At 44.1% G+C, this 22,110-nt stretch overlaps 1 protein-coding gene across 4 annotated transcripts in view; it reads right to left on the minus strand.

Annotated features, from left to right (window-relative positions):
• The window catches only part of trpm7 (transient receptor potential cation channel, subfamily M, member 7), an 87,059-nt gene that overhangs the window by 35,322 nt on the left and 29,627 nt on the right, over positions 1-22,110 (minus strand). For all 4 annotated transcript variants that reach the window (XR_004210913.1, XM_031831300.1, XM_031831299.1 and 1 more), the window contains exons 3-18: positions 19,493-19,531; positions 16,909-17,119; positions 15,713-15,926; positions 15,184-15,308; positions 14,705-14,876; positions 10,595-10,769; positions 10,354-10,477; positions 9,774-9,846; positions 5,780-5,880; positions 5,312-5,446; positions 5,057-5,110; positions 4,800-4,940; positions 4,487-4,621; positions 3,483-3,760; positions 2,897-3,125; positions 2,476-2,631 (exon numbers count right to left, since the gene is read on the minus strand). Coding sequence is in view for 3 of the 4 variants with exons in the window: in XM_031831300.1 (XP_031687160.1) it covers positions 2,476-2,631; positions 2,897-3,125; positions 3,483-3,760; positions 4,487-4,621; positions 4,800-4,940; positions 5,057-5,110; positions 5,312-5,446; positions 5,780-5,880; positions 9,774-9,846; positions 10,354-10,477; positions 10,595-10,769; positions 14,705-14,876; positions 15,184-15,308; positions 15,713-15,926; positions 16,909-17,119; positions 19,493-19,531 (2,362 nt within the window). In the remaining variant the exon portion in view is untranslated. The remainder of the gene's footprint in view (positions 1-2,475; positions 2,632-2,896; positions 3,126-3,482; positions 3,761-4,486; positions 4,622-4,799; positions 4,941-5,056; positions 5,111-5,311; positions 5,447-5,779; positions 5,881-9,773; positions 9,847-10,353; positions 10,478-10,594; positions 10,770-14,704; positions 14,877-15,183; positions 15,309-15,712; positions 15,927-16,908; positions 17,120-19,492; positions 19,532-22,110) is intronic.

Here is a 22,110-nt window from a genome sequence, read left to right on the forward strand (position 1 = left end):
AGCTAAACCCCGGGATCATCATAGCTTCCCCTCATAGCTAAACCCCGGGATCATCATAGCTTCCCCTCATAGCTAAACCCCGGGATCATCATAGCTTCCCCTCATAGCTAAACCCCGGGATCATCATAGCTTCCCCTCATAGCTACACCCCGGGATCATCATAGCTTCCCCTCATAGCTAAACCCCGGGATCATCATAGCTTCCCCTCATAGCTAAACCCCGGGATCATCATAGCTTCCCCTCATAGCTAAACCCCGGGATCATCATAGCTTCCCCTCATAGCTAAACCCCGGGATCATCATAGCTTCCCCTCATAGCTAAACCCCGGGATCATCATAGCTTCCCCTCATAGCTAAACCCCGGGATCATCATAGCTTCCCCTCATAGCTAAACCCCGGGATCATCATAGCTTCCCCTCATAGCTAAACCCCGGGATCATCATAGCTTCCCCTCATAGCTAAACCCCGGGATCATCATAGCTTCCCCTCATAGCTAAACCCCGGGATCATCATAGCTTCCCCTCATAGCTAAACCCCGGGATCATCATAGCTTCCCCTCATAGCTAAACCCCGGGATCATCATAGCTTCCCCTCATAGCTAAACCCCGGGATCATCATAGCTTCCCCTCATAGCTAAACCCCGGGATCATCATAGCTTCCCCTCATAGCTAAACCCCGGGATCATCATAGCTTCCCCTCATAGCTAAACCCCGGGATCATCATAGCTTCCCCTCATAGCTAAACCCCGGGATCATCATAGCTTCCCCTCATAGCTAAACCCCGGGATCATCATAGCTTCCCCTCATAGCTAAACCCCGGGATCATCATCATAGCTTCCCCTCATAGCTAAACCCCGGGATCATCATAGCTAAACCCCAGGAGCCTCATAGCTTCCCCTCATAGCTAAACCCCAGGACCCTCATTGCTACCCCTCATAGCTAAACCCCAGGAGCCTCATAGCTTCCCCTCATAGCTAAACCCCAGGACCCTCATTGCTACCCCTCATAGCTAAACCCCAGGACCATCATAGCTTCCCCTCATAGCTAAACCCCAGGACCCTCATAGCTTCCCCCCATAGCTAAACCCAGGGACCCTCATAGCTAAACCCCGGGATCATCATAGCTTCCCCTCATAGCTAAACCCCAGGACCCTCATAGCTTCCCCTCATAGCTAAACCCCAGGACCCTCATAGCTTCCCCTCATAGCTAAACCCCGGGACCCTCATAGCTAAACCCCGGGATCATCATAGCTTCCCCTCATAGCTAAACCCCAGGACCATCATAGCTTCCCCTCATAGCTAAACCCCAGGACCCTCATAGCTTCCCCCCATAGCTAAACCCAGGGACCCTCATAGCTAAACCCCGGGATCATCATAGCTTCCCCTCATAGCTAAACCCCGGGATCATCATAGCTTCCCCTCATAGCTAAACCCCGGGATCATCATAGCTTCCCCTCATAGCTAAACCCCGGGATCATCATAGCTTCCCCTCATAGCTAAACCCCGGGACCCTCATAGCTTCCCCTCATAGCTAAACCCCGGGACCCTCATAGCTTCCCCTCATAGCTAAACCCCGGGACCCTCATAGCTTCCCCTCATAGCTAAACCCCGGGATCATCATAGCTTCCCCTCATAGCTAAACCCCGGGATCATCATCATAGCTTCCCCTCATAGCTAAACCCCGGGATCATCATAGCTAAACCCCAGGAGCCTCATAGCTTCCCCTCATAGCTAAACCCCAGGACCCTCATTGCTACCCCTCATAGCTAAACCCCAGGAGCCTCATAGCTTCCCCTCATAGCTAAACCCCAGGACCCTCATTGCTACCCCTCATAGCTAAACCCCAGGACCATCATAGCTTCCCCTCATAGCTAAACCCCAGGACCCTCATAGCTTCCCCCCATAGCTAAACCCAGGGACCCTCATAGCTAAACCCCGGGATCATCATAGCTTCCCCTCATAGCTAAACCCCAGGAGCCTCATAGCTTCCCCTCATAGCTAAACCCCAGGACCCTCATTGCTACCCCTCATAGCTAAACCCCAGGACCATCATAGCTTCCCCTCATAGCTAAACCCCAGGACCCTCATAGCTTCCCCCCATAGCTAAACCCAGGGACCCTCATAGCTAAACCCCGGGATCATCATAGCTTCCCCTCATAGCTAAACCCCAGGACCCTCATAGCTTCCCCTCATAGCTAAACCCCGGGACCCTCATAGCTAAACCCCGGGATCATCATAGCTTCCCCTCATAGCTAAACCCCAGGACCCTCATAGCTTCCCCTCATAGCTAAACCCCGGGACCCTCATAGCTAAACCCCGGGATCATCATAGCTTCCCCTCATAGCTAAACCCCAGGACCATCATAGCTAAATCCCATAATCATCAGAATACCAGTAGCACCAGTGTACTTGCCAGAACAGACACAGTAAGATAAGAAAAGAAAATAGATGAGATGAACTCTGTCATATTGAGTCTGACCATCTGTATGTTGTCGGTGGTGTTATGGAAGTTGTGTTCGCTGTCCTCCATGGTCATCTGATGGGCGTCCTGACTCTGAGGGATGTGGGACATCTCTGCCTTTGTCTTGTACTCCAACAGGAGGATTGCAGGAGGCACCAGGATACTGAGGATCACCTAGAGATATATACATTATTCTATTTAGTTTTTAAATGTATATGTTTACTCAGGAGGCACCAGGATACTGAGAATCACCTGGAAAAACATAATACATCTATAATAACCATCCAGAGCCATGCATATATGCAATAGTGTTCCACATGGCTCTGGATGGTTATTATAGATGTATATATATATACATACATACACACGTATACATACACACACACACACACACACACACACACACACACACACACACAGCATTGCTGGGCAGTGTCACCTTGTACCAGGAGTTCTTCCTCATGTTGAGTCGTCCCATCCACATGTCTGACAGCAGCAGCTGGGTACAGGTGTGAGCCACGAAGGGTCGTAACCGCGACGACACGGCCAGCTTCAGACAGGTGCTGTTACTCCAGTTCTTCAGTTCGTAGGTCAGCAGTTTCATCGCCATGGTTTCATCCTGTCTGAATGACTGCTCCAGGAGGTCCACTGCTAGGGTGCCAAATTCACTATGAAATAATAATCATCATTAACCTTACATTACTCCAGACATCATCCCTCTGAACATGACACACACATACCACAGTATCAAACTCACTGAAAACACCATCAATAACATCCTCATCAGTCACCATAACACAGCTCCTCATGGTCACTTCACTCACAAAAATAGTCTGATACATCACATACTAATACTCAGTAATACTCATACTTCAAGTAGCCTTGAGTATTAGTGACTACTAGTAGTAATGCATCATACTTGGAGTACTTAAAGTATTAGTATGTAATCTGTCACATATTATAGTAGTCTTGAGTATTAGTGAGGATTGAAGTGTCCTAGTTATTTGGTGTGTAATGTGTCATACTTGGAGTAGTCCTTGAGTTCCTGGGAGGTGTCGTCGACCACGTCACTCTTCTTGGCCTCATAGCCCATGGAGCGACAGAGTTTACAGGCCACCAGGGCCTTGGCCATGCTTTCCTCCCCATGCTGCCAGAAGAACAGAGACATCTTCTGCCTATTCATCAGGACGGCCCACATCAGCAGCTCATTGAACGGGTACGGGAACCTGCGTGTCTCCGGGTCATCGATGTCAACTATCTCCTCCTTGGCTTTTTTCTTGGACTGGTCTGTCGCCGACTCCAACTAAGAGGGAGAGGGGTGGGCGTCAAGAGGGCGATTTGAATAATCTGATGGCTCAGTTCTGTGGGTTTGTATGGCTGATTGTGTGTGTGTGTGTGTGTGTGTGTGTGTACACACCTTGGGTTTGTAGTGATTTGATTGATTTATTTCATTCATGCTCGCAGGCCACAAGAGTAATGCTGAATGCACAGTTACATTCAGACAATACTTCAAAAACAAGATACTACATTAAATTAAAAAAGGTCCCATCTTACAAGAAATTGCAGTTTAAAGTGTCACATTTTGTTATTAAAAAGTCTGATGGCAGATGTCAATGTCAGCCTATTTTTCCTTGCGTTGATGCTGGACAGTTGGTTCTGGTTGCGGAGGACTCTGCCAGTACTCTCCCCTTCTCTGTGGTAGGAGATCCTGTAGACGGTGGTCAGGTTGGTGCATGTCAGTGACCAATCTTACTGCTGCTTGCTCTCTCCATGGCTGTAGTGGTGGAAGGGTCAGTGGGATGTCTCTGTTTTTGTTATTATCTTGCTTGTCCTTTTCTGTACCTTATCCAGTGCAGCTTGCTGCATCTTTGTGCAGCCTACCAGCAACACACTGTTCTTCTCCAGGCATGGTCAGATTACATTGGTATAGATTTCCACAAGGTCATCAGTGGACAGGCTGTTTCTTGCTATCACACAAGTCACAGTGTGTTCTCAAATATGACTCTCCATGTTGTGCGTGTGTGTGTACCTTGGGTTTGTATGGCTGTGCAGTCTTGATGAAGTGGTTGTGCCTGGTCTTCTCCTTCTTGTCGGCCTGGATACTGAACGACTCTTGGCTCTTCCTCAGGTGGGACCCAGGCCCTGCAGAGTGGCGACCTGACCTCTGGGGAGAGACAGAGAAAAAGTAGGAGAACAGTTTACTTTCACCATTACTCTAAATGAATCAATCAGTGAAAGATCAAAATAACCTGTGTGAACAATGAGTTTAACCCTTGACCCTGAAGCGAACTTACGTTTTAACCTTTTATCTTCAACCCTTAACACTAACCGTTAACCCTTACCCTGCTGTTGCCATGGAGATTGTTGTAGATGATCCTGAAGCGTTTCCTGGTGTAGTTGCACCTGTAAGTCCCGCCCATCAGGTACTCTATCACCAGGCCAATGTCAATTAAGGTCATCTTGTAGTTAGTGGGGAGATTACCCTGGAAACAATTAGTCATAGTGAGCCATACTAATCAACAACACCATCATCAATTACTATTGTTCAAATTAATTCAAACTTTGACAATCAATGGTTGACAAGAAGTCAAAGATGTACCTGTTTGACATCCCTTACGAGGTTGAAGAGCGTGGGATTGGTAGGGGACTGTTTCTGGAACAGAAGAGACACAGATAAAAACACGATGCCCAGCAGGACCATGGATAAACAGAAATTATTTTGACAGAATATGAATCAAACGTTAGAATTGAGAGGTTGCACGTGTGATGAGAACAGTAAATGGTACCAGCATAGAGCCCTGTGGAGCATCATTACATGTATGTGTGTGAAATTGGTGAGCCGTGTGTGTGTTACCGTGTTGTATAGCTCCTCCAGTCGTGTGATGGTAAGGAACCTGTGCATGCTAACTCCATTCTCAATCAGGAGCTTCACAAACTCCACACGGTCCATCACTAAGGCATCCAGCATGGCCTGCTCCAACGAACCCACCTGCGCACACACACACACACACACACACACACACCTCAACATGGATCCAACATTGACTGCACTAACAATGAATAAATACAGCAGACCAGTTCAGATTAGTCAAAATAAACAGTTTACTGGCAGCCTTCCTGTAGCCTGTCCCTTGGGTCATATAGGACCACTGACTCTGGAATGGCTAGCTTAGGAGATATTTGGGGTTTAAATGACATGTATTCCATTTAGGCTGATACTGATGAACAGCACATTCATAATAGATGCAGTCTTGACAGACAGCCAGCCACACAGACAGACAGACAGACAGAGCCAGCCAGCCACATAAACAGATAGATGTACCAGTAGCTGCTGTCCGTAGACAAACACATGGTTCTTGGCGATGTCCACCCGGTCCCAGGCCAGAGTCAGAACCAGCTGGTCAAACGCAGACTCATTGGTGCCTGGAGGAGCAGCACACAAATCACGTTATTGGTCACATGTCAAATACAACAGGTGTAGACTTTACAGGAAGATGCTCACGTACGAGCCGGTTCCCAACAATGCAGAGATAAAAAGACAAATATTTGCTAAATAAAAAGGAAATAGTAACAAACACATTAACGAGGCTTTATACGAGGAGTACCAGTACTGAGTCAATGTGCAGGGGTACCAGGTAGTTATTAGGCTTTATACACGAGGAGTACCAGTACTGAGTCAATGTGCAGGGGTACCAGGTAGTTATGAGGCTTTATACGAGGAGTACCAGTACTGAGTCAATGTGCAGGGGTACCAGGTAGTTATGAGGCTTTATTCGAGGAGTACCAGTACTGAGTCAATGTGCAGGGGTACCAGGTAGCTATGAGGCTTTATACGAGGAGTACCAGTACTGAGTCAATGTGCAGGGGTACCAGGTAGTTATGAGGCTATATACGAGGAGTACCAGTACTGAGTCAATGTGCAGGGGTACCAGGTAGTTATGAGGCTATATACACGAGGAGTACCAGTACTGAGTCAATGTGCAGGGGTACCAGGTAGTTATGAGGCTATATACGAGGAGTACCAGTACTGAGTCAATGTGCAGGGGTACCAGGTAGTTATGAGGCTATATACGAGGAGTACCAGTACTGAGTCAATGTGCAGGGGTACCAGGTAGTTATGAGGCTATATACGAGGAGTACCAGTACTGAGTCAATATGCAGGGGTACCAGGTAGTTATGAGGCTATATACGAGGAGTACCAGTACTGAGTCAATGTGCAGGGGTACCAGGCAGTTTGTAGTATGTACATGTGGATAGGGTTAGAAGTGACTAGGTATCAGGATATATAATAAACAGAGTAGCAGCAGCGTAAGCACACACAACACACACACAAACTAATTGCTAGGCAAAGCCACATTAATTGTGTGTTTCCTGTTGACTTAGCAGCAGGATTTGGAGAACAGGGCTGGGGAAGGACAATACAGAAACAACCATACAGAATAATACAGATGAATTACCATACTAAATCACCACTACTGTTTTACACAGAACCATATCCTAACATGTGATCCAATGTACACTCTAATCATCCATATAACCCCATGGAGTCAGAGTTACACACCAAGTTAGTATTCTAGTGGATGAAAGCTAAACAATCCCCCTCAGGGGGTTTCTGGCACATGTTTCCATATGGTTCGGGAGCGCCCAGGTGTTTTACATTTCTGGAGTTGTGTTTCATCTGGTCTTTGTGACATAATGGTAGAAATGTACCATGTTCCCCATCTCTTTTATTGTTAAACGATGACACTACTTTAGACCTATCTGTCAAACAGCGACATATTTGGCTGGCTTAACAGCAGACCAAAATATTATAGCCTCACGTTGGCAGGCTCCTTATTGTTTAAGCAGACAGCAGTGTCTGCCATCATTCATGGATATTATAAACATGGAAATATCTGTATATGCATGGGAAGAGTGAAAAACAGATTTGCTCTTTCATCAACATATGACTCTGTAAAAAGACTGCTATTGTGAACAACTAATCTAACTTTGGGGAAGTCCTGTGGGTGGGTGTGAGATGGGAACGTTGTCTTGTTCGGTCTTGTCACTTGTTTCTCTGTCTATGTACCCGTTTTGTACCTTATTCAAAATTAAATAATAATAGTGCATACTCATACACAGTCAAATACAACTACCATAGAGAGATCATTTCCTACACGATTTCCTTTTGGTAAAGTTTAAAGTTCAAGTTGTATTTTCAGGATGTAAATCCTGATGTGGGAGACGGGACATTTCCATATTTACAAACATGTCTCTGTAACCTTACGGTTCATCTGATATGTTTATGGAGGAAATCTTAAAGTAACTGTCCAAAGAAAATCTCACATCTGTTAACTCAAAACACAAATCATGTTGTTGACTTCTACTCTTCCTGTAGTCATGTGACCAAAGCATAAAATACAGGAAAAACAACCTCTTCAAAAACCTCAAAGTTGGATCTCAAACAGACCATTTCAAAAATGTTTGCCATTTCCTCATAGTGGACACGTCTTATATTTCCTCAGAGGAGACTTCTCATCATCACCGAGCTCATTGGCTGATGTGGCTAAGAGGAAGGCATTGATGCTATGGACTGGCCCGCCCGTTCTACAGACCTGAATCCAGTTGAGCACATCTGGGACATCATGTCTCGCTCCATCCACCAACGCCACGTTGCACCACAGACTGTCCAGGAGTTCGTGGATGCTTTAGTCCAGGTCTGGGAGGAGATCCCTCAGGAGACACCTCATCAGGAGCATGTCCAGGCATTGTAGGGAGGTCATACAGGCACGTGGAGGCCACACACTACTGAGCCTCATTTTGACTTGTTTTAAGGACATTACATCAAAGTTGGATCAGCCTGTAGTATGGTTTTCCACTTTAATTTTGAGTGAGACTCCAAATCCAGACCTCCATGGGTTGATCAATTTGATTTCCAGTGATCATTTTGTGTGATTTCGTTGTCAGCACATTCAACTATGTAAAGAAAAAAGTATTTAATAAGAATATTTCATTCATTCAGATCTAGGATGTGTTATTTTAGTGTTCCCTTTATTTTTTTGGAGCAGTGTAGGTCATATTTCATAGAAATCTGGAAACACTGGGCAGCTATTTTAAAGTTATTTCCATATGCTTGTGTATGTATCCTTTAGGGTCGAATGAGCTATTGAGGCCTTCTATTGAGGATGTGTTACTGGTTGACCAAGACTAATGCTGGTTTGACAGGCTTATATTTTCCTGCTGGCTGGGGATTATTATGCTCAGTCAGAATGTCCTGAAACCTTGACTGACTGGTCTGGTTCCTCTACTACGGGATCTACATAGCTGGTAGACAAGCTGCGTGGGGCGGACTTTGAACACATTCCTGCATTTGTCTGAACTTCTTATTCAATGACAGAAGACCACTGATAGATAGACATACACACAACTACTGAATACACAGGGACAGACTAGTTCATGTGAATACCTATCCTTTCAGAGCTCTCTCTTCCCTCTGTGTTAGAGCCAGATCGGATAGAATAGAACAGAGAAAAGTGAAAAGAGGACAGCTTTATGTGTTGTGAGAATGGGGTCTCGGAGTATCTAGCAATAAGCCCCTCTGAGACCCACAGGGAAACCCCAAAAGAGAGCAAGTGAGAGAGCGAGAGAAAGAGCGCGGCAGGACAAGAAATAGTGAGAGAAACAGAGGACGAGAGAGATAGCGAGAGAGCAGGACAAGAGAGAGCTCAGGACGAGAGGGAGAGAGCAGGACAAGAGAGAGATAGATAGTGAGAGAGCTCAGGAGTAGAGGGAGAGAGCAGGACAAGAGAGAGAGATAGATAGTGAGAGAGCTCAGGAGTAGAAGGAGAGATAGATAGCGAGAGAGAGTAGGACAATAGAGAGCTCAGAACGAGAGAGAGATAGATAGTGAGAGAGTTCAGGAGTAGAGGGAGAGAGCAGGACGAGAGAGAGAGATAGATAGTGAGAGGGCTCAGGGGTAGAGGGAGAGAGCAGGACGAGAGAGAGAGAGAGAGATGGATAGTGAGAGGGCTCAGGAGTAGAGGGAGAGAGCAGGACGAGAGAGAGATAGATAGTGAGAGAGCTCAGGAGTAGAGGGAGAGAGCAGGACGAGAGAGACAGACGGAGGGAGGAGAGTGTTGACTTCTCAAAACATATCTATTGTATCAGTTTCAAAATGAAAACTTTGGTTACACAACCCACTGTCTCGCCCTTCTGTTTGTTTTATTATTGTGATCTTTTCATTTGCCCTCTCCCTTTCTCTAGGAGGTCAGAGGGGAGTCATGGGCACAGATCTTCTGTCAGTCAAACAACAGGACACTGAGATGAAGTTAACACACCTTTCAGTAATGCCCTCAGTATGGCCACATCGATATCCTGGTGGTCCTCAGAGCCGATATGAAACACAGTGATCTGTCGTTCAGATGAAGGAGAGAGGGAGAGAAACCCCACATGGTCATTAAAAAATCTAAAGTAATGCAATACGTTCTGGTATTTATGAAAAACGATAAGCGTCATCAGTATCTTTATATTAATCAGACTATGAACAGACGACACAGTATGCATTGTAGGATTCAGATTTCTCTTAAAATTCATTCAGTATTTGTTAAGGATCCCCATTAGCTGTTGCCAAGGCAGCAGCTACTCATCCTGGGGTCCAGCAACATGAAGGCAGTTATATACAATTTGAAATATTACATGACATTTCAGAACACTTTACCCAATATCACATATTTACAAAACAACATCCATGTGTACGTGTGTGTCTTATGTGCATGTGTCTGTGTCTGTGTCTCTTCACAGTCCCCGCTGTTCCATAAGGTGTATTTTTATCTGCTTTTTAAATCGGATTCTACTGCATCAGTTACCTGATGTGGAATAGATGTCCATGTATTCACTGTGAGTTAACCATGTGTTTACCAGTTCTTTGCTCTTCATACATTCCACAAGGGTCTGGAAGAGGTGCATAGCATCGCTGTGGCTGAAGTTGAACGTCTTTTTGATCGTAGCGATGATTTCTGTCTCCACACCGTCAGGTAGACCCCTGAAGGGTTAAAGGAAGTTACATCCACGATCATTCCTCTAAGTAACGGTCCTAGCACAGAACCCTCTGGAACCCCATTATATGTGGTGCAATCTGTTAGAAGAAAGTGTGTCTCACCCCCCCTCCTCAGTCTGTTTGTGGACATAGGCCAGTATGTCAGCAGCACGCCCAGTCCCCTCACAGACCACCACAGGAACAGGGGGAGTCTCCTGAAGGTACTCCAACACCGTCAGAATTACGTTGGGACCCCCCTCAAATATCAACGCTACCACAGGAACACCCTGACCAATTCCTGGGGGGGGGGGGGGGGGGGGGGGGGGAAGAGGACAGAGAGAGAGAAAGAAAGCCAGAAGATCACTAAATATGCTGTTAAGAACATAGGAAACATCTCAAATAGCAACACTGTATGTTCATGGAGATGCTGTATTCTATTGGTCTCTGTTTGTGATGACAACAGGAAAGCAGTAAAGGGTTAACAGAGAGATGTGACAGGTCTTAAAGCTCCATTTTAAGAGGGTGTTTCAACAGGTCAGCAGACTGCCACACCATAATAACAGTGGGTGTGCATTCTGTATGGGTGTCTGCCTAGGCTATTTTAATAATAGGGGATCTAAGGTTATTGTGATAATAGCCGGTCTCTGGTAACTGCCTCTGTCACACACTGGCACTTAGAAGCACCACACAGAGACAGAACAGGCAGAGATACAGCAACTACAGTAGACACTGACTGATAGACTTCTTTTTCTCATTTTTATCAAGGGTGCCAATAATTTTGGACCTGCCCATTATTCTTAGACATTGCCTTCAGGTGTTAAAGTACTCAACACACAGCCGCAGAGAAGATGCCTGTGGTGGAAATAATAATGATAAAACGTGATGTTTGGATCCTGGATGCTAATTGGTTGATAGTCATTATTTATTTACGATAATCCTCAGGTAATGCTTGTTAACAGTTCTATTTGAATTATCACTGCGCATTCACTGTCCCACAGCCCAGCCAGGCAATTCCAAAACTTTCTCTCTACCGGAAACAGCATCTTGACATTATTTCCCCATGTTTCTCACCTAGCATTTGGTTTGCAACAGTGGGAGTTTGTCTAAACCCTGCAGTCTGCCTCTCCAATCTCTGCAACAATGTTGGAATGTAACCTTCAACGTGCAAAATGAGAATGAACGTGTCCGGACGAGACAGACAGCTTCTCTGAGCCAGGTGAATTCAGGCAGGCCCAGTCCTGGCCGTTCCGCCGCCCTAGGCGAGAAAAAATTACCGCCCTCCTCCTATCCCAGAAAAACGAGAATAGTGTAGCCTACAGTGACGGCCCACAATGCAATTTTATGAATGCCCATCCATGTACTACTGTTTGTAAAACAGGTTGTTGCATTTTATTAGCCTAATCCGGATTCCTGACCAAGGGCTTAAGACGAATCATTTTGTCTATTTAAGATCTGCATATGAGATACCCAAGATTATCAGGAGTTACGAGTCCATTTTCAGTGAGAATCCGTGTGTTTACACAGCCAGAAATACACAAGTATTTTCTTCTTTGCTATGATCAGCTCGTAAAAAAAAGGACAAATAGGCCTACAATTGATGCATGACCATTTAGCCCACGGAGTGAAACTCCCAGACAGCAGTGGTGAGAAGCCTAATTTAATTCCAGAGAGAGGCATGCTGGGAATGGACAAGCTAAATATTTTGCAACCTTGACTTTGGCAAAGTGGGCACTCCTTATCATGGGGTGGTATCAGCACTCACCTAAATAGCCCGTATGCCATTGGGCGAGATACGTTTTCATTGTTTTTGGGCAGAATTATGTGAGGCGTTATGTGTTGTTGGAGGTGATTCCTGGTCAGTTTAGCTCGTAAAATGCCGCCCTCGTCAATCTGCCGCCCTAGGCAACCACCTAATCCTGTCTAATGGGCGGGCCGGCCCTGTTCATGCATCAGCATAATTATTATTGATATATCCAAAGAAATGGCACTAGAAACAAAGGTGAAACAAACAAAATGTATCTAGTTTGCTGCCATTCCAGCTGCTTGGTGTGATTGTGTGTTAGCTTTAGTTGCTTAGCTAGAAAAGGAAAAATTGCTAGCCTGCATAGTAACCTTTATCAATTAGAACGGACGACCAGTCCACTTGACTAGCTAATGTGCCAATAAAACAAACCAAAAGAATGTGCTTTTGGCAAGCAACACATAAATAGAACACAACTGGGGTTTGGCAAGACACCATCATTGGGTGGAAAGATTAATACAATTCATTTACTCATTTTTTTGTTTTATAAAAACATGCTAGTAATAATTTTATATAAGCAATAAGGCACTCAAACCTGTAGATGATCATGAATAACAGACTCAAACCTGTAGATGATCATGAATAACAGACTCAAACCTGTAGATGATCATGAATAACAGACTCAAACCTGTAGATGATCATGAGTAACAGACTCAAACCTGTAGATGATCATGAATAACAGACTCAAACCTGTAGATGATCATGAGTAACAGACTCAAACCTGTAGATGATCATGAGTAACAGACTCAAACCTGTAGATGATCATGAATAACAGACTCAAACCTGTAGATGATCATGAGTAACAGACTCAAACCTGTAGATGATCATGAATAACAGACTCAAACCTGTAGATGATCATGAGTAACAGACTCAAACCTGTCGATGATCATGAGTAACAGACTCAAACCTGTCGATGATCATGAGTAACAGACTCAAACCTGTCGATGATCATGAATAACAGACTCAAACCTGTCGATGATCATGAATAACAGACTCAAACCTGTAGATGATCATGAGTAACAGACTCGAGGGTTGTTTCCCGGCACGCAGCTTCCCACTGTGCCTAACTACAGCCCAGAATTGTGTGTAATTCACTATAATCCATGATTCTCATGCCTTATTGCTAAAGTATCCTCTGCAGTTTGATGTGTTTATCGTGTGTGTGTGTGTATCCTCTGCAGTTTGATGTGTTTATTGTGTGTGTATCCTCTGCAGTTTGATGTGTTTAGTGTGTGTGTGTGTATCCTCTGCAGTTTGATGTGTTTAGTGTGTGTGTGTGTATCCTCTGCAGTTTGATGTGTTTAGTGTGTGTGTGTGTGTGTGTATCCTCTGCAGTTTGATGTGTTTATTGTGTGTGTGTGTGTGTGTGTGTGTGTGTATCCTCTGCAGTTTGATGTGTTTATTGTGTGTGTGTGTGTGTGTGTATCCTCTGCAGTTTGATGTGTTTATTGTGTGTGTGTGTGTGTGTGTGTGTGTATCCTCTGCAGTTTGATGTGTTTATTGTGTGTGTGTGTGTGTGTGTGTGTGTGTGTGTGTGTGTGTGTGTGTGTGTGTGTGTGTGTGTGTGTGTGTGTGTATCCTCTGCAGTTTGATGTGTTTATTGTGTGTGTGTGTATCCTCTGCAGTTTGATGTGTTTATTGTGTGTGTGTGTGTGTGTATCCTCTGCAGTTTGATGTGTTTATCGTGTGTGTATCCTCTGCAGTTTGATGTGTTTAGTGTGTGTGTGTGTATCCTCTGCAGTTTGATGTGTTTAGTGTGTGTGTGTGTGTGTGTATCCTCTGCAGTTTGATGTGTTTATTGTGTGTGTGTGTGTGTGTGTGTGTATCCTCTGCAGTTTGATGTGTTTATTGTGTGTGTGTGTGTGTGTGTGTGTGTGTATCCTCTGCAGTTTGATGTGTTTATTGTGTGTGTGTGTGTGTGTGTGTGTGTATCCTCTGCAGTTTGATGTGTTTATTGTGTGTGTGTGTGTGTGTGTGTGTGTATCCTCTGCAGTTTGATGTGTTTATTGTGTGTGTGTGTGTGTGTGTGTGTGTGTATCCTCTGCAGTTTGATGTGTTTATTGTGTGTGTGTGTGTGTGTGTGTGTGTATCCTCTGCAGTTTGATGTGTTTATTGTGTGTGTGTGTGTGTGTGTGTGTGTGTGTGTGTGTGTGTGTGTGTATCCTCTGCAGTTTGATGTGTTTATTGTGTGTGTGTGTGTGTGTGTGTGTGTGTGTGTGTGTGTGTGTGTGTGTGTGTGGTGTGTGTATCCTCTGCAGTTTGATGTGTTTATTGTGTGTGTGTGTATCCTCTGCAGTTTGATGTGTTTATTGTGTGTGTGTGTGTGTGTGTGTATCCTCTGCAGTTTGATGTGTTTATTGTGTGTGTGTGTGTGTGTATCCTCTGCAGTTTGATGTGTTTATCGTGTGTGTGTGTGTGTGTGTGTTTCTTACGTGCGTGTATCCTCTGCAGTTTGATGTGTTTTTCCAGCTCGCGGCGTAGTTGGACCTCAGCTCCGTACTTCCCCACCGTCCCATCATCCACCAGCAGGAAGTGGGAGTGGAGGTTGTTCAACACGTTGAGCTTGGACAGGGGGTTCAGCAACGTCTGGTAGGGGGCTACAACCTGAAACATACACACACTTTACTCAGACTGGACAGCAGATATTTTTGACCACTTAAAATAAATACTGGGTAAATAAGTATTGTGATGTGCTTGTTTGTGTTTTGGTTTCACTATCCAGAAGTCCTCACAAGTGTAGTAAAACAAGGAAAAGGACATTTCTCCGGTCCCCAGGGTAAAAGGCTATTTTAGGTTTAAGAGTTAGGTTTAGAGGTTAAAGGTTAGGGAAAATAGGATTTTAATCAATTGTTTGGTCCCCACAAGGATAGTAAAAAACAAACTTTTGTGTGTGTGTGTGTGTGTTCCTCACGTCTCTCCCGATGAGGTCATTGCGGTTCTCAATGACGCCCCAGGGAGCGACTCCAATTGTACAGATCTTCCTTGACGATCTAGAACAGTGTTCCTTCAACGCATCACCCACATGTTTGGCAACACCTGGAGGTCAGGGGTTAAAATACAACCAATCAACACCAAGCAATGGATCAAAACAGACTAGTGTAGTTGTCTGGACAACCAGTTGTCTGGACAACTCAGCTGTAGCTGAGTGTTACTATCAGGACCAGTCAGAATAAACACCAGTCTGGTTAATTAACCCACTAAGTAATCAGTTAAACACTGTCATTAAGTAAGGAGTCAAACATTATCATTAGGTCTCCATAATGAGTTAAACACAGTATATAGGTCCCAGTAGCGCTGGGATGGAGACACACAACTCTGCTAAGACAGAACACCAGACTTGTGTCTTTTACCTTATAAGAACAGGAAGTCACTGTGTGTGAGAGAGTTTGCTCGAATCTGTGCGTATGTGCGTTTTTCTATGCCGTGTGTATGTGTATCACCTGTGTTAACCCCTCCTGTCAGGATCCATGCCCCGGTGGTGACAGCAGCTTTGATCAGGCCCTTCCCCACCACCTGTTTGATTCGGGGGTGCAGGTCAAAGTTCTGGATGCCTCCGTGGACAGAGATGAGGATCTTAGGAAGCTCCATCTGCCACTCATTCAGCATCAGCCTCAGGATGCTCTCTGGCCTGCTGTCATGGGACAGACGCACATACTGGGGAAAGGAGAGGAGTGGAGAGGGGAGGAAAGGAGAGGAGTGGAGAGGGGAGGAAAGGAGAGATTGGAGGGTTTGAACTTCTCTTGTACAAACTAAATGTTGCAGTCCTTTCAAAATACACCCATCTTTAATTTTAAGTTTGAACTCGAGCTTAACATGATTATTAATGATGTTCCAATGTCAACACGTGGGTCTTTGAGGGTGGATTTCCCGGACCTACATGGACATGCTTGATACATCGTCACCATTAAATGTGTCAATCTGGGCCGTGGAAAGCGGTCCTGAACGTACCGTAAAGGATATTCTCAGTCTCACAGCCACACAACCCCTTCACTTGTTCCAAGGCATAATAAACCTGTAGTTTTAAGAGGGGGATTTGCCTGTATTACAGTCACTGCTGTTTCTAAAATAGTAGACTAAATGGCGTTGTGTGATTATATTCATCTACTTCATGTAGAATAACCACAATAAACACTTAGTTTAGCCCAAAAGGGATGGAGGTGACTCATCAAAAACATTGCGTATGTTTTGCAAGGAATACACAGGCCTAAGTAAATAAGTTAGTCTGAGGTAAAAGTGTTTTCCTAGGTGTTGTATAGGTGTCTGCATCCCAAATGTCACCCTTTTACCTACATAGTGCACACTAGTTTTGACCAGAGCACAATGGGCCATGGTCAAATGTAGGGCACTATATAGGGAATAGGATGCCATTTGGGACTCACACGCTGGCTATGGAGGCAGACTAGACAGGCTAGGCTGCTCAGCTCAGGGAAGAGTTTCCAGAATGCTAGGCCAGGCCAGGTCAAAGGATGTCTTATAATGTATACCTTTGGAGCTGGTGGCGATGGCCAGAGACAATGTGGCTGAGACACTGGTTTGATTTGTTAAGCTAAGCGCTTAGAGAGTGTCTATCTCTGTGAGGTCCACTATGGAGATGTGAGAGAGAGTGTGTGTGTGTGTAAGCTTCTCTCCTCCCTACCTTGGCTCTGTAAGAGTGCGACCCTCCCTGGAAGTTAACGATGCCGTAAGCGTCTGTAGGGCTCTCCTGTGTGTGTTTGTCCACAGCCCACTCCTCCAACTCCGGCTGCACCCCACCCTCTGCCCCCCCACCCAAGTTCACGTCTGAGTACTTCATGGCCAGGCTGGCTGTAAACCCAGCATGCTGCCGTACCAGCCGACCACAGCAGCATCTAGAGGAAGGGGGGGGAGAGAGAGAAATATTATTTTACACACAGACACACCAGAGCCCCATATGAATCATCAGCTTTACCCCTCTACATTTCTATAAAGTGACACACACACACACACACACGGCAGTCTAGGTCCTGCTACACCCTCTCTCAGAGGGATGATACGTTCCTCCTGACACACAAAGCCTGGAAGGTAATGGTTTATTTTCAGGACCAGGGTGTAGTACTGTACTATATACAGTGGAGTACTATATACACACACAATACTATACAGTGGGGTATTATATACAGTACTATACAGTGGAGTATTATATACAGTACTATACTATATACACACACAGTACTATACAGTGGGGTATTATATACAGTGGAGTACTATATACACATAACACTATACAGTGGAGTATTATATACAGTACTATACAGTGGAGTACTTTATATACAGTACTATACAGTGGAGTACTATATACACAGTAATATACAGTGGAGTACTATATACAGTACAGTGGAGGCGCCTTAGAGGAGGACCATCCTCAGTGAATAAAAAAAAAATTGTAATGTTATCCTTTTTAGATAAAACTATACTAAATATATTCACGTGTCATAACATAATTGATTAAAACACAAGGTTTGCGATGAAGGTCTACAGTAGCCTCAGCAGCACTCTGTAGTGTAGCCGGAGGACAGCTAGTTTCCGTCCTCCTCTGAGTACATTGACTTCAATACAAAACCTAGGATTCTCAAGGTTCTCACTCCCTTACACAGACTTCCACAGTAATTATGACAACTTCCGGACAACTTCCTCCAACCTATCAGAGCTCTTGCAGCTTGAACTGAAATATAGTACACCCAATCAAAGGATCAGATAATGACTAGTATTTTTTTATTTTACCTTTATTTAAACTAGGCAAATTCTTATTTTCAATGACAGCCTAGGAACAGTGGGTTAACTGCCTGTTCAGAACCTTGTCAGCTTGGGGGTTTGAACTTGCAACCTTCCGGTTACTAGTCCAACGCTCGAACCACTAGGCTACCCTGAAAGAATAAGCTACTGCTAGCTAGCACTGCAGTGCTTAAAATGTGGTGAGTAGTTGACTCACAGAGAGAGATAGAAAGACAATAGTTGAAAAGTTATGAACAATTCAATTTATTTTAAAATGAAGGAGAAGCAAGAGAGAACAAATATTAATTTTATATTTTTACTTTCACTTACTTTAGCTAGTGAATGCAGCTAGCTAGTTTAGCCTACTCAAAACACCTGGCTCAAACAGAGAGGGATGCCATGTTAGCTAGCTGGGTATGGCTATTCAACACTGGAACTTTTCCAAGTCAAGGTAAGCTTTATAAATTTATTGCCACCGGGGCCCGCCGGTGTATCTGCTAAACTGCTTGCTAACTGTACACTGTACTGCATGACTGTAGCGGGTTTACTAACGCGTTAGTTCTAGTAGCTATGTTGACTGACGTTGGCTAATATGGTGACAACAACGTCGGCTATGTGTAGAGGTTAGCGGTTATGATAAAGGTTTGGCATGGAACGTTTTTTTTTTCTCGCCTGGTCACAGACAGCTGATGTGTTGTGCACTGAAGCCCACAAATGAAGGGAAAAAGGTGAGAGGAAGAAAGCGCATAGATTTGAGAAGAATTTAATGAGGAAAGTGATCATGCTGTTTGTATGTGGCTGCTATGAAAGTGAACTGTATTTGCGTGTGATCATGGGTGTATTCATTCCGCCAAAAAACGTCCTTAAACTGGAGCAAACGTAACGAAACGGGGATACACATACATTAATTTGTCCAATAGAAACGCTCGTTTGCAACTATTGGACTAATGATTACAATTACACACTAGATCAGCTAGATGCAGGCAAGATTGTGCAAGGCGGTATTGAATGAGATTGATTACCTTGATTACTCAAATGTTTCTCTCGACCTGTGCACCTACATTGTAAACGTTCATAAGATATGAGGTTGTTACAACCTCATAATGGGTATAGGGACAATTTGAGTATCATGTAGTAACCTAAACGATGTTACATTGAGTTGGGTGAATGGAATATGAATGACAGTCACCAAATATGCTGTAACAGAAATAACGGCCTGCTCATAAAAATATAGTACAAATCATCCTTCCTCATCTTAAAACGGCACCGACTGCCACTTATACAGCACTAGATACAGTGAACAACCATAGGCGTGGAGTGCAATAGAGACTAGGCTACACTTCCACACAGAACTTTAATACCAGTTATTGTTTATGTCAGTCAGTACAGTATTTTAGAAGAGGTTGGTTGAATTGAGGAGGTCCCAGGGTCTTGAGTCAAGGACTGGGCTCATGTCTGTCTGAGAGATCAGAATAGGGCCAAAGACTCACCTCACCAACTGCTGGCAGATCTGACATCCTGGAAGGCATCTGAAACAACATCAACAAACACATCTTCACATTAGAGTATGAAGTCAAATATAAGTATTATACACCTACACTACCATTCAAAAAGGGGTTTTATTTTTTTACTATATTGTAGAATAGTAATGACATCAAAACTATGAAATAACACATGGAATCATGTAGAAGAAAAAAAAAGTATTAAACAAATCCACATTTATTTTAGATTGATGAATCTCTAAAGTAGCCACCCTTTGCCTTGATGACAGCTTTGCACACTCTTGGCATTCTCTCAACCAGCTTCATGAGGTAGTCACCCGGAATGCATTTCAATTAACAGGTGTGCCTTTATAAAAGTTAATTTGTGCAATGTCTTTTCTTCTGATGGGCTCAAACGCATTAAGTTGTGTTATGACAAGGTAGGTGTGGTATACAGAAGATAGCCCTATTTGGTAGAAGACCACGTCCATATTATGGCAATAACAGCTCAAATAAACAAGAGAAACAACAGTCCATCATTACTTTAAGACATGAAGGTCAGTCAATCCTGAACATTTTAAGAACTTTGAAAGTTTCTTCAAGTGCAGTCACAAAAACCATCAAGTGCTATGATGAAACTGGCTCTCATGAGGACCGCCACAGGAATGGAAGAGCCAGTTACCTCTGCTGCAGATGATAAGTTCATTATAGTTACCAGCCTCAGAAATTGCAGCCCAAATAAATGCTTCAGAGTTCCAGTCACAGACACATCTCAACATCAACTGTTTAGAGGAGACTGTGTGAATCAGGCCTCCATGGTCAAATTACTGCAAAGAAACCACTACTAAAGGACACCAATAATAAGAAGAGACTTGCTTGGGCCAAGAAACCTGAGCAAATGGACATTAGACCAGTGGAAATCTGTCCTTTGTCTGATGAGTCCAAATCGGAGACTTTTGGTTCCAACCGCTGTGTCTTTGTGAGACGCGGTGTGGGTGAACAGATGATCTCCGCATGTGATTTCCCACCGTAAAGCATGGGGGAGGAGGTGTGATTGTGCTTTGCTGGTGACACAGTCTGTGATTTATTTAGAATTGAAGGCATACTTAACCAGCATGGCTACCACAGCTATACGCCATCCCATCTGGTTTAAACTTAGTGGGACTATCCGTTGTTCTTCAACAGGACAATGACAACACACCTGCAGGTTGTGTAAGGGCTATTTGACCAAGAAGGAGAGTAATGGAGTGTTGCATCAGATGACCTGGACTCCACAATCACCCAACCTCAACCCAATTGAGACGGTTTGGGATGAGTTGGACTGCAGAGTGAAGGAAAAGCAGCCAACAAGTGTTCAGCATATGTGGGAACTCCTTCAAGACCGTTGGAAAAGCATTCCAGGTAAAGCTGGTTGAGAGAATGCCAAGAGTGTGCAAAGCTGTCATCAAGGCAAAGAGTGGCTATTTGAAGAATCTCAAATATAAAATATATTTTGATTTGTTAAACACTTTTTTGGTTACTACATGATCCCATATGTGTTATTTCATAGTTTTGATGTCTTCACTATTATTCTACAATGTAGCAAATAGTACAAATAATCAACAAAAAAAGAGTGGAGGCTGTAATAACAGCTTTCAACTAGATGTTGGAACATTACTGAGCGGATTTGCTTCCATTCAGCCACAAGAGCATTTGTGAGGTCGGGCACTGATGTTGGGCGATTAGGCCTGTCTCACAGTCTGCGTTTAAATTCATCCCAAAGGTTTTCGATTGGGTTGAGGTCAGGGCCCAGTGCAGGCCAGTCAAGTTCAAGAACCCAGACAACCGTTTCGATCTTGTCTTGTTTGAAGACACGTTCATCATGTACCCATTGTTAGCCCATCTCGGGGTTGTACTTCACAGGAAGCAGTAGTGTTGTTAGTATGATCAATAGGTAAACCAGCTAGCATTGATTGAGTAACACTTACACCGATATATAAATCAAATCAAAGTTTATTTGTCACATGCGCCGAATACAACAGGTGTAGACCTTAGTGAAATGCTTACTTACAGGCTCTAACCAATAGTGCAAAAAGGTAGTGAACAATAGGTAAGTAAAGAAATAAAAACAAAAGTAAAAAGACAGTCAAAAATAACAGCAGCGAGGCTATATACAGTAGCGATCACACATGGTGTGATCATAACAACATACAGGAACTCAAGTCCTTCTGTTCACCTGACTTAGAATTCCTCACAATCAAATGTCGACCGCATAATATACCAAGAGAATTCTCTTCGATTATAATCACAGCCGCATATATCCCCCCAACCAGACACATAGATAGAGTCAAATAAAGTTAGTTCAGGGCCATCTATGTAAACTGGAAACCAAAGTATCCTGAGGCTGCATTCATTGTAGCTGGGGATTTTAACAAGGCTAATCTGAAAACAAGACTCCAAATTCTATCAGCATATCGATTGTGCTACCAGGGCTGGTAAAACCCTGGATCATTGTTATTCTAACTTACGCGACGCATATAAGGCCTTCCCCGCCCTCCTTTCGGAAAAGCTGATCACGACTACATTTTGTTGCTTCCAGCCTATAGACAGAGACGAAAACAGGAAGCTCCCGCGCTCAGGTCTGTTCA

This window comes from Oncorhynchus kisutch, linkage group LG8 (genome assembly GCF_002021735.2).
Source record: "Oncorhynchus kisutch isolate 150728-3 linkage group LG8, Okis_V2, whole genome shotgun sequence".
NCBI lineage: Eukaryota > Metazoa > Chordata > Actinopteri > Salmoniformes > Salmonidae > Oncorhynchus > Oncorhynchus kisutch.